The sequence below is a fragment of the Podarcis raffonei genome, chromosome 7 (genome assembly GCF_027172205.1).
Source record: "Podarcis raffonei isolate rPodRaf1 chromosome 7, rPodRaf1.pri, whole genome shotgun sequence".
In the NCBI taxonomy this organism is placed as follows: domain Eukaryota; kingdom Metazoa; phylum Chordata; class Lepidosauria; order Squamata; family Lacertidae; genus Podarcis; species Podarcis raffonei.
The window spans coordinates 38,873,598-38,889,479 of NC_070608.1; the positions used below are offsets into that span (position 1 = coordinate 38,873,598).

General features: G+C 40.0%; 1 protein-coding gene across 1 annotated transcript in view; it reads right to left on the reverse strand.

The window, feature by feature from the left end:
• Window positions 1-15,882, reverse strand: part of RP1 (RP1 axonemal microtubule associated) — a 179,895-nt gene that overhangs the window by 121,577 nt on the left and 42,436 nt on the right. The window contains exons 9-17 of the mRNA XM_053396145.1: window positions 15,423-15,498; window positions 13,622-13,698; window positions 13,225-13,256; window positions 12,735-12,864; window positions 11,875-11,978; window positions 10,160-10,333; window positions 9,113-9,325; window positions 6,978-7,155; window positions 4,469-4,600 (exon numbers count right to left, since the gene is read on the reverse strand). Of these exons, the coding sequence (XP_053252120.1) occupies window positions 4,469-4,600; window positions 6,978-7,155; window positions 9,113-9,325; window positions 10,160-10,333; window positions 11,875-11,978; window positions 12,735-12,864; window positions 13,225-13,256; window positions 13,622-13,698; window positions 15,423-15,498 (1,116 nt within the window). The remainder of the gene's footprint in view (window positions 1-4,468; window positions 4,601-6,977; window positions 7,156-9,112; window positions 9,326-10,159; window positions 10,334-11,874; window positions 11,979-12,734; window positions 12,865-13,224; window positions 13,257-13,621; window positions 13,699-15,422; window positions 15,499-15,882) is intronic.

Here is a 15,882-nt window from a genome sequence, read left to right on the forward strand (position 1 = left end):
CAGTCCCTTGTCATGGTCAGATCACTTCCTGTTGAGATCTAGGCTGTCAGAACCTTTTCCTCTTCTCAGAGGTGGTGGTGGGGCTATTAGGAAGGTCCACCCTCAGAGGCTTCTGGATCCAATGGGACTCCAAACAGCTCTGGGGGTTTTCCGGCTCATATGACTGGCGCCCCTGTCAAAGCCCTGACCGACCTCTGGAAAACCCAAATGGCTCAGGCTATTGATACAATGGCCCCTGAGTGCCCTCTCCCACTTTGTGGAGTCCATTTGGCCCCCTGGTATACTCCAGAGCTTAGGGCGAGGAAACAAGCTGGGAGACGGCTTGAATGTAAGTGGAGGAAAGATCTGAATGAATGCAACCAAACACTGGCAAAAACGTTCCTTCTTAATCAGGACTTTGGTTGATTTAATTGACATTCTATGCCCTTTTAAAATGGGGTTGAGGTTGGGGGGGTTATTAGGTTGTTGTTTTCATTTTATTTATTTTGTAGTTTTATATTTTGATTTTATTCTGTGATCCGCCCTGAGACCTCCGAGTATAGGCCGGTATATAAATTCAATAAATAATAATAATCTCTGGATTCAGTACAGATAAAATCTTCACCCAGCTCATAGTTAAACTGTGGAACTTGCTCCCACAGAAGACAGTAACAGACTCTAACATGGATGGCTTTAGAAGAGGATTAGACAACTCCATGGAGGACAAGGCTATCAACAACTACTAGTCAGGATGCCTATATTCTACCTCCACTGTCATAGGCAGTAGGCCTCTGAATATCAATTGCTGAGGAGTGCAGGTGGAGAGAGTGCTCCTGTGCCCATGTCCAGCTTGCAAGCTTCCCACAGGCATCTGGTTGGCCACTGTGAGAACAGGATGCTGGACTAGATGGGCCCTTGGCCTGATTCAACAGGTTAGTCTTATGATCTCATAAAATAAGAACATAGCATAAAAGGAGCCTGCTGTAAACATAGTGAACGGACACCTAAAAGTACCCAACGGCATAAGATAAGAAGCAGTTGAGCTCGGGTCAAGTGTGCAATCACCTGACTGATGAGCATTGAGAAACCTGAAATCTGAAACATGGGTTACAGAAAACTGAACATGGGAGAAAGACAGTAAAACTGAAATAGCAGCTCTTTGTTTTAAAACCTGTGCAAGCTAATTATGGATTATTTGAATCATTTATTTCTCGAAGAATGAGGGTGTGTGTGAAGTTTATGATTCAGAATCCATTGGTGTCAGGAGTAGCAAATGAAGCTGACAGCAATCTTGTGAAATGTGCTATTGCAAAGTGGTTGCGGGGAATGGATAGCAGAAGCTCTCAAAGTGTGATTCCACCTCATGTGTGATAGCATATCCACTGTTAGAACAAACACTTTCCTACTTCCACAAAAAGGTGGGAAAGTATAAGTACCATTTAACATTTATGGTGTGGAAGGCCTAGTTCTGTGCTCAAAACTGACTGCTAAAAAAAAAGAAGCAATCTTTCAAGTATACATTTTGAGTATCAGAACAAAAATTAATACATTGCTCAGTTTGAAACACATAAATAACCTCATCACTATTATTAGAACTTCCAATCTGTTTTTTAAAAAACAAAAACAGAAGCAGCAGAAGAAAGAACTATTAAGCAAAGGGCTGCAACATTAAATGATTAATCAAATGCAATCATTTAATATTATGGAGCTCAATTAAAATATAGGACCCAGTTAACTGGGCATTGTCCTGCCATCCACTGAACTCCCATTTAAGATCACTCCAGACTTCCCTATGACAATTGTAGAGAAACTATCATCAAGAAATGGGAAGGATGCCTAGAGATGGCTGTTGGCTCTGATTTTCTCAGCCTTATATGAATAGAAAAGAGCTGTGTTCTGCTGCCTCCTCCTGCCATCCCTGCCACTGGGAAATGGAGTGGGCCGCCACTCAACTGAATTCTCCTCCAGGTGGTCCTCCCATTTCCAATGAGAGGTGGATTTGTAGCTGGTTTAATGGCCATTTGTCATGTAAGCTCTAGTTGAGATCCCTGCATTGCAGGGAGTAGGGCAAGATGACCCTTGGGGTCCCTTCCAACTTTACAGTTCTATGATTCTCTAAGGCTTTTGCCAACCTGCTGTTTCTCAGATGTTTTGGACCACATTCCCACCAGTTGATTGGGGCTGATGGGAGTTGCAGTCAAAAATACCTGGAGGGCACTAGGTTGGTGAAAGGTGGCCTACACCATTAGTGATGAGTCAGCCATACTAGCTTGAACCTGATTACAATTGAGAATGTGTGTATTTAGACCAGAAACCTGAAGAGGCTGGAGAAAGAGGAAGGAAAATAAGATTATGCTATTTGAAGTATTGAGGCAATGGGTAATGTTATGTGACCAAACTGTAGATAATGCCTGGGTCCTGCCATGATGATGAACTTTCCTTAGAAAATCCATACGCAAATAACGCTCTGCAAGTTCTGTGTTATAAATAGTTCTTTGGAGACATGTAAACCAATGACATTTGTTTCCTACAGGCTAAAAATGTTCTACTCTGAAAACTGGATTTGATTGTTACCCTGGATTAGTCACACTTCAGGGGATCAAGATGCAAATCCACCATGACAAAAAAAAATATTCTAAAGGCTAAATAGATGGGTAACTCAGGCTGCTTCATAAAATCTTTTTTCCTTTTGTCTCTGGTTATAATGCATCTAGATCAAAATAAATAAACAGAAACTTATTCCCATAAAAACCTTGCAATCTAGTTGCTTTATATTTCCTAGCTGAAATTGTGAGGTAGTTCTTGCTGAATTTTTCATTGCCTTGTTTCTTGGGGCTAGATGCTTTATAATATAATTTATGCTCCTTTGTTCGAAAGAACATTAAACTTTATCAGGTTCCCACAGTCCAGCTGTATGCAGGTTCTATATCAGACTTATCTCTTTTTTTAATTTTTGCCTTAAGCACTTGCATTTGAAGAAGAGTAGCTCAAAAGTAACTCCTAACATTATAAACATTGGTCGTTTGAGTAAAGGTATTGACACTTAGAGTGAATTCTACAGTAACAAATCAGGATTGTGTTAACTTAAAGGCTAAAGGCATAACATAGAAGCCAGCACAATCCACACAAAGAGAACAACCGTGCTACTTTAGATTTTGAAAAGACCTTGTGCTTTACTCAGGGTTCAATCATAAGAACATTTTTTCCCATTTTTTTCTCTCCTCCCCCAATCAGTTTGGATGAATACATGTTAGGAGGATAGCAACAACAGAGGTAGAGAATGTACTTTGTATGCAAGAGACATACCCAATCCTGATTCAAGATAAAAAAGCTGCTATAACAATTTCCTGTGTGTAAGAAGAGTACAAAGAATGTTTAATACACAACAAAGAATTGTGGACTGAATTAATTATCTAAAACAAAGCTCTGCTCAATCTCCTAATAGCTTAGCTTCAAATGCCTAGCAACATATGACAGAAAGTTCATAACTAGGAATGGTGGAAAAATTCAGTTCAGTCAACATTTGAAGACAATCTTACTTAGTTTGCACTTTCCAAAAGAATACATGAACTGAAACACAACTGTCTATGGAAATTTACACTTATCCAGATTTTGCAATGCAGTTTTTCAGCTAAGTGTACAAAAATGCATCTATTAGGGTTGGATGTGCATATAAATGCATATATTTGTTTACAAAAAAGAAAAATACATTGTATTAGGGAAAATTGCTTTGCAGAATGATGAATATTAGGGGAACATGCATTGAAAAATGTGTGTAGTAGGAGAAAACTGCACAAAAGTTGTGGTGAATTTTCATAAGAACTTTTATTTTAAAAAATTGTAAACTGATGTGGAAACATGGATAAGTGAACTTAAGATTGGGAAAATGAGAAAGCGAAAGAAAGGAAAAATATTTGGCCATCTCTAGCCATAGCTTGGAGGGATTTCAGATGACATAAGCTCTATGACAGCATAAGGTCACCATCTGCAACTCATTGTAGAGTTTAAGTGGTAAGCAAAATCAAGTCTCATCAATTAGGTGCCAAACTTAAGCAAGACAACATTAATGCTGCACTATAGGCTATTTGGGGACGCGGGTGGCGCTGTGGGTAAAACCTCAGTGCCTAGGACTTGCCGATCGTATGGTCGGCGGTTTGAATCCCCGCGGCGGGGTGAGCTCCTGTCTTTCGGTCCCAGCTCCTGCCCACCTAGCAGTTCGAAAGCACCCCTGAGTGCAAGTAGATAAATAGGTACCGCTTTATAGCGGGAAGGTAAACGGCGTTTCCGTGTGCTGCACTGGTGCTGGCTTGCCAGCTGCAGCTTCGTCACTCTGGCCACGTGACCCGGAAGTGTCTTCAGACAGCGCTGGCCCCCACCCTCTTAAGTGAGATGAGCGCACAACCCTAGAGTCGGACACAACTGGCCCGTACGGGCAGGGGTACCTTTACCTTTACCTTCTATAGGGCTATTGTTTTACATGGTCCCTTACTTGAGGGAGGAGAATCTGGACATCTGTAGGACACTAAATTTTGAGTTCCTGCTTGTTGGTGTTTGGATTCTCTGATCACTTCCTTCTGCTGAGCAGGCGTTGCAGATGTTCCCATAGGCTTCTCTCTTCCAACTGAAATTTAATTAAAAGGAAGATTAAAGGTCATCATATTTTATTTCTCTAGAAATGTTCCAAAAAATCAAGAAGGCAATAGGTCTTCCAGTTTTTCAATATATCTTATTATTAATGCATTTTTTATCTTTATGCATTGTGGAAGATATACATATTTGAGTTTGGTCTCCTAGAAGCTCACTCCTTAATATCTCCCTACACAAAATGAGATGGTAATAAATTCCTATTACTGCTTTGGAAATCCAAGTCATGTGTTATCAGCTATGTATGCTTCAATTGGCTTGTCCCTGAGGTATATTCCACTACCACATAATTCTGTTTCCTTCTCTTTAAAAAGAAAACACTGCCATAAGCCTTCTTCAGCCACAATTAAATGTGTGCACAGTCCACCAAGCTCTGCTCCTATACATACTGCAGCAGCAAAGAAGAATCAGATGTAGAGTTATAGATTTCAAATTGGCAACATCTTCTTTGAAATAAGCTGCAACCTTTAAAAATCCATTGAAAAATTTAAACTTACAAATATTGCAATAATCAAATCTGGCCATGATGGAGAAGAGGTCTAACCACTCCAGTTCCCCTGGGGCCGGCTCCCTGACTCCATGGTCCAGCTCAGTTTTTTCAGTCAAGGAGGGGAGTCCAGCCACACAGCCACTGACAGGTTCTACAGCCCAGCTAACAAACCCTCTCCCAACTCTGAACAACAAGGCAGCTTCTCTACCTGCTCTCATATATTGTAACCCCTCACACCAGTCTCTAATAGGAGCTTTCAGCACTCATCTACTTGCCAAGTTGTGACAAGAAATGCAAATTGAACAACTGATTTAATTTTCCCCAACTCACTACCCCCAGGAAGTCAAAAAACATGATAGGAATAGTTACAAATGCAAGGAGGTTAATGGCTTGGCCTAAATATGATCCTAAATGAGACCATTTCACAGGATGGATCCAGACTTTGCCTTTCACAGATAGAAAGGCTGTTTCCATCCATGGAATGCCTTTGATCCAGCAAAAGGGGGAAGCTGATGCTTGCCTATTCTCCTCACACCCTGCAGTCCCAGAGTGACTTCTTCCCAACCCTCTAGTACTATGCAGGAGGTGTTGTTGGGGAGAAGAAAATCAGCAAAGTTACTTTGCAGGAGCAAAGTCTGGGATGCAAGATCATGCATTCATTTATTATTTCTTCAGAATGATAAAAAATATATCCTTTCCCTAAGGGCTCTGGCCAGGTAGTAATACTGTGAGATAAAAGTATGTGCATATAGATAGACAGATAGATGTGTGCACACACACATTAAACCTTGCTTACTTAGTCCACCTAAGAAAGTGCTGCAGTGCTGCATTGCCTCCTAATGATGCTTAAATGGAAAGTAACTGTAACGGATCTACCACCGCTGACTGCCCTCAGTTAAACCTGTAGTGAACCTATTGTACAGTACGCCAATTAATTTAATTTCTAAATTACCACCAGTTATCTTTTGGGGTTCTTGTGTGAGTGAAAACTTAGTTCAGCTGAGGTATTTTCAAATTGTATAATAGACCCTGGGGATCACCACACTCTTTTTAATGGGTTTGGGAGTTTTCTCTTTCTAGAAGATCTCTCCCCTCCTGACTAAGATGAGACCCAGGTAGACTGTATCTGCACACCTGCTATCTCCCCTGGCTCAGACTCAGCCCTCTAGTTAACTCCTGTCTGTATACTCCCCCAAGACACTCACTACAGTCTTACTATCTAAGCTATGAGGCTCCTTCCTCTAGCTATAGATAGAGCAGATGTTAAACTCAATTCTGAACCAAACTCCCTCAGACAAACCCTGTCCTAATCCCTGTCTCCCATCTCAAATAAAGCCCTGTCTAAAAACTCCCTCAGAAACTGCTCCTCCCAAAGGGCTGCTCCGCACCTCCTATTTAGTTAGCTGTCTTGGTAGCCAATCAGAGAGAGGTTCCAGCACTCTGGTGGAATTCTGAAGGACTGGATCACCAGACTCTGGTTTGGCTCTGAACAGTTACATTCAACTAAAAGTGCCCCTCTAAATGCAATTCTTGACTGAGCCTGGTTCTAGGATGGTATATTTTGTAGACTGCATACTGAGAAACTGCAATGGGATACATGAAATGGCACAGTCTCTTACCTGGGCTGCTCCTGCAAATCACCTGGGCTGCCTGATCAACACAATAACACTGAGTTGAATTAATTCAAATAGTATTAATGTTTGATTATTACAGTACGATAGAGCAAATGCTTCATAAACAGGCCTTGCATTGGTGCCTCAAATACAGTTTTCATCTTTAGTTTCAATCAATGTTTTTATCTTTCTAAAAAGACTCCAAACAATATTTTTAATGTAAAAGACCAACCAGTTAGAATGTGACTTACATTTGACAACTTGCGGGTAAAACCAAATGTTGCTTTCTCCAGTATGAACAACTGGTTTGGTCTGACCATTAGGCAGGAGACCTACATATATCCCTCTGTTTCGTGTAGATTCTAGGCTTACAGACCCACTTTCTAAATTCTTTTCCACTTTAAAATGACAGTCCACATCTCCTGTGCCCTGTAAGAAAGCAGCATAATAACAAGAAATCAGCTGAATGTGTCCACACATCAATACAAAGATTATTTTTCTGGTAAATTTCTCATTAAGGCAAGGGAGTTCATAGAATCATAGAATTAGAAGGGACCCCTAGGGTCATCTAGTCCAACCCCCTGCAATGAAGGAATCTCAGCTAAAGCATTCATATACCATTCATTCAGTGGTCAAAAGATGCAGAAAAGATGTTAAAGACAGAAGAAATCTGATTAATTAAATCAATCTGTGCAAACCAAACAAAGAATGCAGCCTACCAGAATCTCTCATGGCTGCTTGACCCTGTTCAACCTACAAAGAGCAAAACCCTAAGTAAAGCCAAAGATAGAAGTGCTGCAAATTTGGTATACTGAACGACTTTAAAACATGGAGTGGATTTCTAAACATAACATTTCCTGTAGAATCTTGACACAGCTTCCAAAATAACAGGTCTCCTACTGGCTTCCCAGGATAATACTTAAAGTAATATTACTATTTATCCCTCTAATAGTCTATCTCTATTCTGAAGAAGCCATTATTAAGAGCCTGAGAGCTCAGCCATCTTATTAATAGTACTGTTTGACACAACATTATAATGGCCATTTCAGTATATTCATTGACATTCACATTACTAAAGATCTACTGATACTTATTAGATGCAATACTTCAGGCATATTATAGGCAGCCATCCAGTTTTAATCAGCAATTTGCACTGACCTTAAAACCAGATTTAACATTATTATTATCAAGAAACCAGCAGTTAATCAATTTGATCCATGGGGAGGAGAGAGACTCATAAGGTAGGCACACTTTATCTACAGGAATTACTAGCATGACTATTTGAAACATTTTACATAACCGTGGTTGTTATAAAGGTTGTTGTATAACCCCTTACAGAATAAAACAGGCCTTGTTTTCTAAAAAAAGTTTTAAGCTTTCCTATTTTTATTATTATTTATTACATTTCTACACTGCCCTTCATCTGGGGATAACAGGGCAGTTTACAATATTAAAACACAAAAATACATAACATAATAACAGTTAAAGGCCATAGATTATTTAATTAGCCAAAGGCCTGGGAGAAGAGGAATGTTTTTGCCCGGCACCTAAATATATGTAATGAAGGTGCCAGGCAAGCCTCCCTGGAGAGAGCATACCACAAGCAGGGAGCCACCAAAGAAAAGGCCTGCTCTCGTGTTGCCACACCTCAGAAGGAGGCACATAGAAAAGGACCTCCAATGATGTTTGCAGGACCTGGGTTGGTTCATCTAGGGCAGGGGTAGGCAACCTAAGGCCCGTGGGCCGGATGCGGCCCAATCGCCTTCTCAATCCAGCCTGCAGACGGTCCGGGAATCAGCGTGTTTTTACATGAGTAGAATGTGTCCTTTTATTTAAAATGCATCTCTGGGCTATTTGTGGGGCCTGCCTGGTGTTTTTACATGAGTAGAATGTGTGGTTTTATTTAAAATGCATCTCTGGGTTATTTGTGGGGCATAGGAATTCGTTCATTCCCCCCCCCCCAAAAAAAAAAAATAGTCCGGCTCCCCACAAGGTCTGAGGGACAGTGAGCTCCCTGCTGAAAAAGTTTGTTCAGCTGTTTGTTCAGCTGTTTGTTGTTGTGTTGTTGTTGTTTTGCTTGCCTGCTTGCCTGCCTCCTTTGCGTCCTCTCCCTGCATGCCTTGTATGCCTCCTTCCCACTGCCCCCACCTTGCTCTGCCCCTGCCTGGTTCCTCCCAGGAATCCCATCCTACTCAGGCCATAGCCAGTGGTTCTTTCATATTATGACACCTGTCTCATATAATCTTTACCATATTTCTGGGAAACAAAAATCATAGTACTGTCAAGTCTTAGCCAGATTCTTCTGTGTTAGCACACTTAAAATTGCTTCTTCTTGTGGCAAGTTATGTTCACATCCACAGAGAAAGCATGAACAGGAGCTCCTTACCGTTCCATTACACTGCCCATCCTTGATCCTCAGATACATTCTTGGGTTTTTTACACTTTCAAACATGCAAACCCCAGAGCTGATTTTATGTACTCTCCAGTAAGAGTCGTCAGATTGATTTCCTGCTCCACTGCAGCTCCCATCAGGCCTCAGGCAGAGGGACTGGCAGTAGCTAGTAGTGAGCAAAATTATGGCACTGTTGTGGAACACTCCCTAGAAATCAGCAAAAAGAACCAGCTGTAAATAATATGGCCTTTCAAACAGTTCTGTACTTCTTCACCTTTCATCCCAGTGCAGTGACTCTCTAATCCTTGTTACCCAGAGCAAATCACAAAATGTTTTCTTTTTTTATGGTGCCAGGTCTCCCACACATTTGATACAAGCCAGTAAGGCTGCAATCCTATACCAGCTTACCTGGAAGTAAGTGTCAAATAACTCATTGGGACTTACTTTTGAGCAGATGTCATGTGTAGCATTGCACTTCCACTTACTTCAGCCGGATTAGTAGATGCTGGGAGAGGGGGTCTGAGAGATAGTGGTTTGCTTAAAACCAAGCCTAAGTATTTCCTAGTTCTCAGCTCTAAGACAAATGTGGTACTTGTGAAATGTGGCACATACTGTATTTATTTTGCTCTGATTAAATAAAAACCTATGTGGGAAGTTTATCTTTTCACAGGGAAATAAAACTTGTGCTCCACTTTGCAAGTGACAGCTTTTTTAAAAAAAAATAGATCTTATTTCCACGTAGAAAGGGGGGGGGGAATCACACACAAAGTGTGAAGCAGTCCTACATATCAGACTTGGTTGTTTTTATATGTGTTTGCACACAACCTCACCTGCCTTTTGGTTGTGTATGGCAGAATTATTCAGGGCCACAAGGATCAACAAAGGGATTTAAAAAGAAACCCTAGCCTCACACAGTGATTTTGACGATTGCAGTCTTCAGCTCCACCTAGTGGGTGGAGAGATCTCTCTCATCTGTTGAAACCAGTTAAGGCAGTGGCTTATGATACATACCACCCAATTGCCTTTCTCCTCCAATCTTACCTTAACATGAACTACAAACTCCTTTGTCAGTCCTGCATAGCTTGTGGCATCATCAGCTACAGTGCCTTGGAGATTGAAAGTCACCATTTGCCCTGGGTTCCGGGCAGATTCCAGAATTGCGCAACGACTTGGCTGAACGTGAACCTGCAGCTCACAGTGGACGTCACCATTGTTCTAATAAGGGCAAGATGGGACTAATCAGTATATTAGACTGAAAACTGAGCCAGATAAAAAGTCATGGTTTTCTTTGCACCCAAACTGCAGAGCCAACTGCAGATTGCCATAAGCACCAAAGATCACCTTGCTGTTATTCATTTATTATTCGTTATTTAGTTCAACAATTTATAAAATCCTTAACACATTAGTTTCTATGGGGACATTTTTCTTCTGTTGCCTTCAGGCTTGCAGTCTGATGCTGCTGGACGCTGCAGGATTTCAAGTCTCAGATTTCGCTATCTGGAGATATAAAGTATTCAGAGAATTTCACCTCTCTATTTCTTAAAGGGTACTTTAGCACCTTCAACAAACAACACTGCAAAAGGTCACACAGAAGGCGTCAAATCAGAAGATCATACTCTAGAACCAAAGTCTCTTGGCAGTTCAGTTCGAATTCAAGATTTCCACCTTATCATTGTCTCCTATCTGTGACTTCTTATAAGAGTGAAATCCCATTACATTGTATTTATGAAGAAAAAAACAGACATTATTAAGGCCAAACCAGCAAATATGATTTGTGGGATAATCCTCCAGCATTACAGGCATCGCTGTGGTTTTATGGATGGTGCTCTTAGCTAGAATACTAAAAGCATAGTATTAAGTAAATTATAACGGGTACTAATATGCAATAGTATAAAAATACAGCAGCACAGTGCACAGCTTTGGAATAAAACACTCTAGGCAAAGAAGACTTCTTTGTGGTACAAAACTTTTTAGAACCACACCCCACTGCCCTCTGATTCTCTCTTTAAACTGTGTTGGCTTTTGTCAACTTGGTGCTCTCTTGATGTTTTTGGACAACAACTCCCTTCAGGCTGGGAAGACTGAGCTGCATATTAATCAGTTCCTGATCTTGCCATATTTCATCCTATCTACTGAATGCAATCTGTATGGGTTTTTTTGCTGATTCTCAATATCAGCAACATTAGTAGTTTTGGTTATGCCAAAGAGAAAAGATTGAACCAAAATGATGGAGCCCAGTACGGTAATTCAAACCCACCCACAAAATGTAAGGTATTAACCTTTTATTTATTTCCACTTTCTCTGCATGATTTCAATCCAAAAGTCCCTCAAGAACTGTTAATATGTCACAAATATAGCTTTCCCACTATGCTTCAGTGAGAATGCATAAAAGAAAGCTACATTGCTATTTTAAATAGTGAAAACAAGCAACTATTTTACTTCTTTCTTATTATTCACTCTAAAATAGTATCACACATTTGCAGGGACAAATCCTGAAGGCTTCAACAGTTTGAGAATAGTCACTTGAAATATACTGGCACAATTTGTCCCCTGTAATCTCATCCTGAAAACAAACTTCTTAATATTTCAATGTTTAGCTATTTATAAACAAAAAACTGATTACAAATGGGGGGTGGGGAGGCAAGGTTCATAAGATTCATCACATACGTCTGGTTTTGGTGACCACTATATTTGTGATACAATTTACATTTTTGGAAATTCATAGACACATGGGAAAAACCTGGGCAGCTTCATACCATTGCAGCAACTGAACCATGAGCAAAGCCAAGGGCTAGGTGTGGCACTGGGTGACTTTTAAACACACATGTGTTTCCTTTTTTGATGGCCACATCGAAAAGACCTTTAAAAAAAACAGAAGCAAAAAACCTGATCAGCTGTTTCATAGCATTTTGTCTGGGATGTTCTCACTCTTAAAACCCAAAAGACAGCACGAAGTTTACTCTTTCTGAAATATATTGTTCCTCTCACAGATAAAATGTGAGGCTTTTAGATTCTCTGGTGATGGTCCTGGTGGTGAAATTGCTATATCAAGGTTGTTCTCTCAGGAATGTTTATCCTTGCCCACTAGTGTGACTAGACAGTGGGTGACATCGAAACACACCCAGCCATACTGATACAAACAAGGATGTGCAGATACAATTTGAATCACAGTGTGGAGAAATGACCTTGCTGCATTTTAAGCAGGTAGTGTACACTGCTGCTATCAGCACTTAGGTCTTACAAGCTACCTTCTACACACACACACACACACACACACACACACACATACACACACACGTAGAATTACAGAGGAAAGTGTCTGGGATGAATAGAGCAATTTCCAGGCTTGATCTTTGCTGCTTCTCATTTGTGAAGCTACACAAACCCAATGTGAGCATTTCTGTGTGGTTCTACAGCCCGTACAACAAAGGCTCAAGGAGCTGTCCCTTCCTCTTAGCCTTAATATGTGTAATGATATGACAAAACAAAGAATTTCGTTTAAATAATCTACTGTCTTAACTCTGTACTGTACATCTACAAAAGTTTAGAGAGTTCTCTTCACAAAAAGGGTTAACAAGAATTTACCATGATCACAAAGAAGAGACAATAAAGTTACCGTATTTATCTTTCTTGTCACCACGGGCATGAACAGTTCCATCAGGAGATAGGCATATGAATCCATGGGATACCTTGTTGTAAAACTGAAGTGTATTGCCTTTCTGAAATTTCCATTTTTCAGCTGCCCACTGGTTAAAGAAAGACAGACAACAAATCATCACACAAACAGCAACACATCAGGTATCCTACACTGAATTAATATAAATTTCAACCAGCCTATTGCTGTCTGCTCTGACTGGCAGAAGTTCTTCAGGGTGTCCATCAGAAGAGTTTTAGCCTTGCAACCCATGACCTTTTAGCTGGAGATGCTAATTAAGGACTGTACCTTGTGCTTCCACAGTGCCCATTTCTACTACGAACCTATGGCCCCTGCCAAAGACTGCTTGTGCAAAACACATGGACAGCCACAGATGTTGTACAGCATGATTTAAATGGGTCTAATAATTTTGTTTAAAGCTTTAAAAGAAGGATAGAAGGTAGAATTTTACCATTTCTGCTCTTTTGATTTCCAGCTCTTGTCCTACAGAAATAAAAACACTAACATGAGTAAAGTCTAAGGGGCAAATTTGCTAGAATCAACAAGACTTAAATCCTATATAATTCCAGGGAAACTTTGTGATCCTACGCATGTTGCTCTGGAAGTAAGTCCCAATGCATTCAATTAGGCTTACTCATAACTAAACACGCATAAGAATACAGTCTCAGACTGATTAAGCCTTAAGGCTTTGAAGCGGGTATCGGTGCTAAACCTTAAATATCAAAGAAATTATATACTGGTTGTATGCACAACCAACATTGAAACACCCAGAATGTGACCTTCTATAGACACACCACAAAGTGCCATGACTCATAAAATGTTCTTGTCTGCCAGTGGTTTATACTTACTCCCAGCAAATGTGTCGTCAAGAGTGACATACAGTTCTCTAACAATTTTGCCATCATCTTCTCCTTGATCTAGCCACCTTTGGGGGGGGGGAAACACATTATTTAATAATAATACATATTTCCATGCTGCTCTTTATAAACTCAAGTATATTAAAATGAACCTGGGTTATTAGTTTGGCCAACTCTAGATTACATATCACAAACATAGTTGTGGGACCAGATAAAGGTCTACCTTTAGGAAAAGACAAATATTTAAAAAGAGCCACATTTTTGTTAACTTCTCTTTCAGAAGTTTAATAATGAGTATTTCCCCCTAAGAAACTTGAATCTCAGTATTGTAAAACTGGTGTACAGCTGTGTGAAGAATGAAAGCTACTACACACACAAGTACAGGCACAAACAATTCTTGTGTTTATGAAAAAAAATGTGATTGCCATAAAATTAAAACTGTACTGAAAGATCTCTACTGAATGAAGCCATTACCGTCTTGAGCGGTGTGTGATTTCTATTGATAGATTGGGGGCTAGCATTAATATAGGAAGATAAAAATCTGTATGTTAAAGGAAATGAATGGGTACAAGAACAAAATAGATATGAATGGGTCATTTATAATGTTTTGTTGTGAAAATCCTGCTAATAATAATAATAATAATAATAATAATAATAATAATAATAATATCTGGCTGGGTTTCCCTTGTTTGGGAGCAGCCTTATTTGAGAACAGCAAGTCCCATTGCAGTCAAATGACTTACTTCCAAATAAACTTGCATAGTACTGGGTTGCATGGACAAGATTATATTTAGAACAATTCATTCAATACAGTATGCAATACAGCCTCCATAAAAAAGGATGGCCAAAGCTTGAGAGGGAATATTAGCTGGGGGTAGACCTGTGCTAAGGTCTATGAAAAGAGGATGAGTTCTGCTTTCATTGTTTTATGTGGGTGACTGAGGTAAAGAAATAATTACTTGTATTCCCTGACACCCCAGAAGCAACTGTGGAACTTCCCCTTCACATTGTGTTTAATGAAGAGGTGTGCATGGGGCTGACTGCCAGGAGGGGGCGATGTGGCATATCTAATCTCTCTTACACCAAGACTGAGAAATCTATGGCCCTCCAGAGGTTGTTAGGCTCCAGCTCCCATCAGCTCCAGCCAGCATGGTCAATGAGCAGAGGCGGTGGAAGTTGTAGCCCAGCAATACTGCAAGAGGCACAGGTTCCACACCCCATGATTTGATCAAAAGATCATACGCAATGTTACCACCCACAGTATTTGACTAGTAGATGCATATAACAGGTGCTCTATATCCTTGAAATTTTTGCTTCATGTTTTGAAACAGTAAGTCTTCCCAACCTCACCAAATAGAAACATCTTCTTTTATAATGAAAATACAAATAATTGTCAAAAGATGATAAAATATTTGGAATCTGCTGGGGAAGACTCAGTTTGAGCCAGGTCTTTTCCCAGAACCTGTGAGGTAAGCCCCAGAATCTTCTTTAAGTATTAAAGGCTATATCTGGATCAGGTGAGATAATAAATGTTGAGTGTGCCTTTGAGTGGTCTCAGTGCATTTTCTTCACTATTGAGTAAAAACAAACAGTATTGCAGGGGCGTTGGACTAGATGACCCCTGGGATCCCTTCTAACCTACAATTCTTTGATTCTATGAAATTCAGACTATGCAATTCTTCTAACTTAACAACAGGTTCTTGGAAGATCGTAGCTGATCATCACGTACAATGAGGTCTAACATTATGAGTTGGTTAACGCAATCTTTTTCAAAATTATAAACTTCACAAACCTGTGGCACGCAAAGTTATAATCCGAGCTGGTGATAAAATCCTTGACTACAATTTGCTCCAGAAACCAACCATTTCCTAGGAGGAATTATGAAGATGATAAAGATTCCATTCTTAATAGTGAACTAATCACACACACACGAATGACTGTTACTAAGATCCAGATAAAATGTGCATGAACAATGCATGGGATGCTGTAGATATGCAATTGAGTCATCACAGGGCTAACAAAACATATATCTTACTCAATGTCACCTTGAATTTTCCATTTAATCTGAGCACATGCTCACCTGCTAGTAATCAAGGCTTATATAATCAAATAATCAACACACATCTGTGGACCATTTATTTGTACTACATATGAATAGCATTTACATATTAGCAAACTTTTCTCTATGATATTTTTTTGGGGGAGGGAATCAAATGTGAATTGTATGTAGAGGAAAAAACCCTAATCCGACA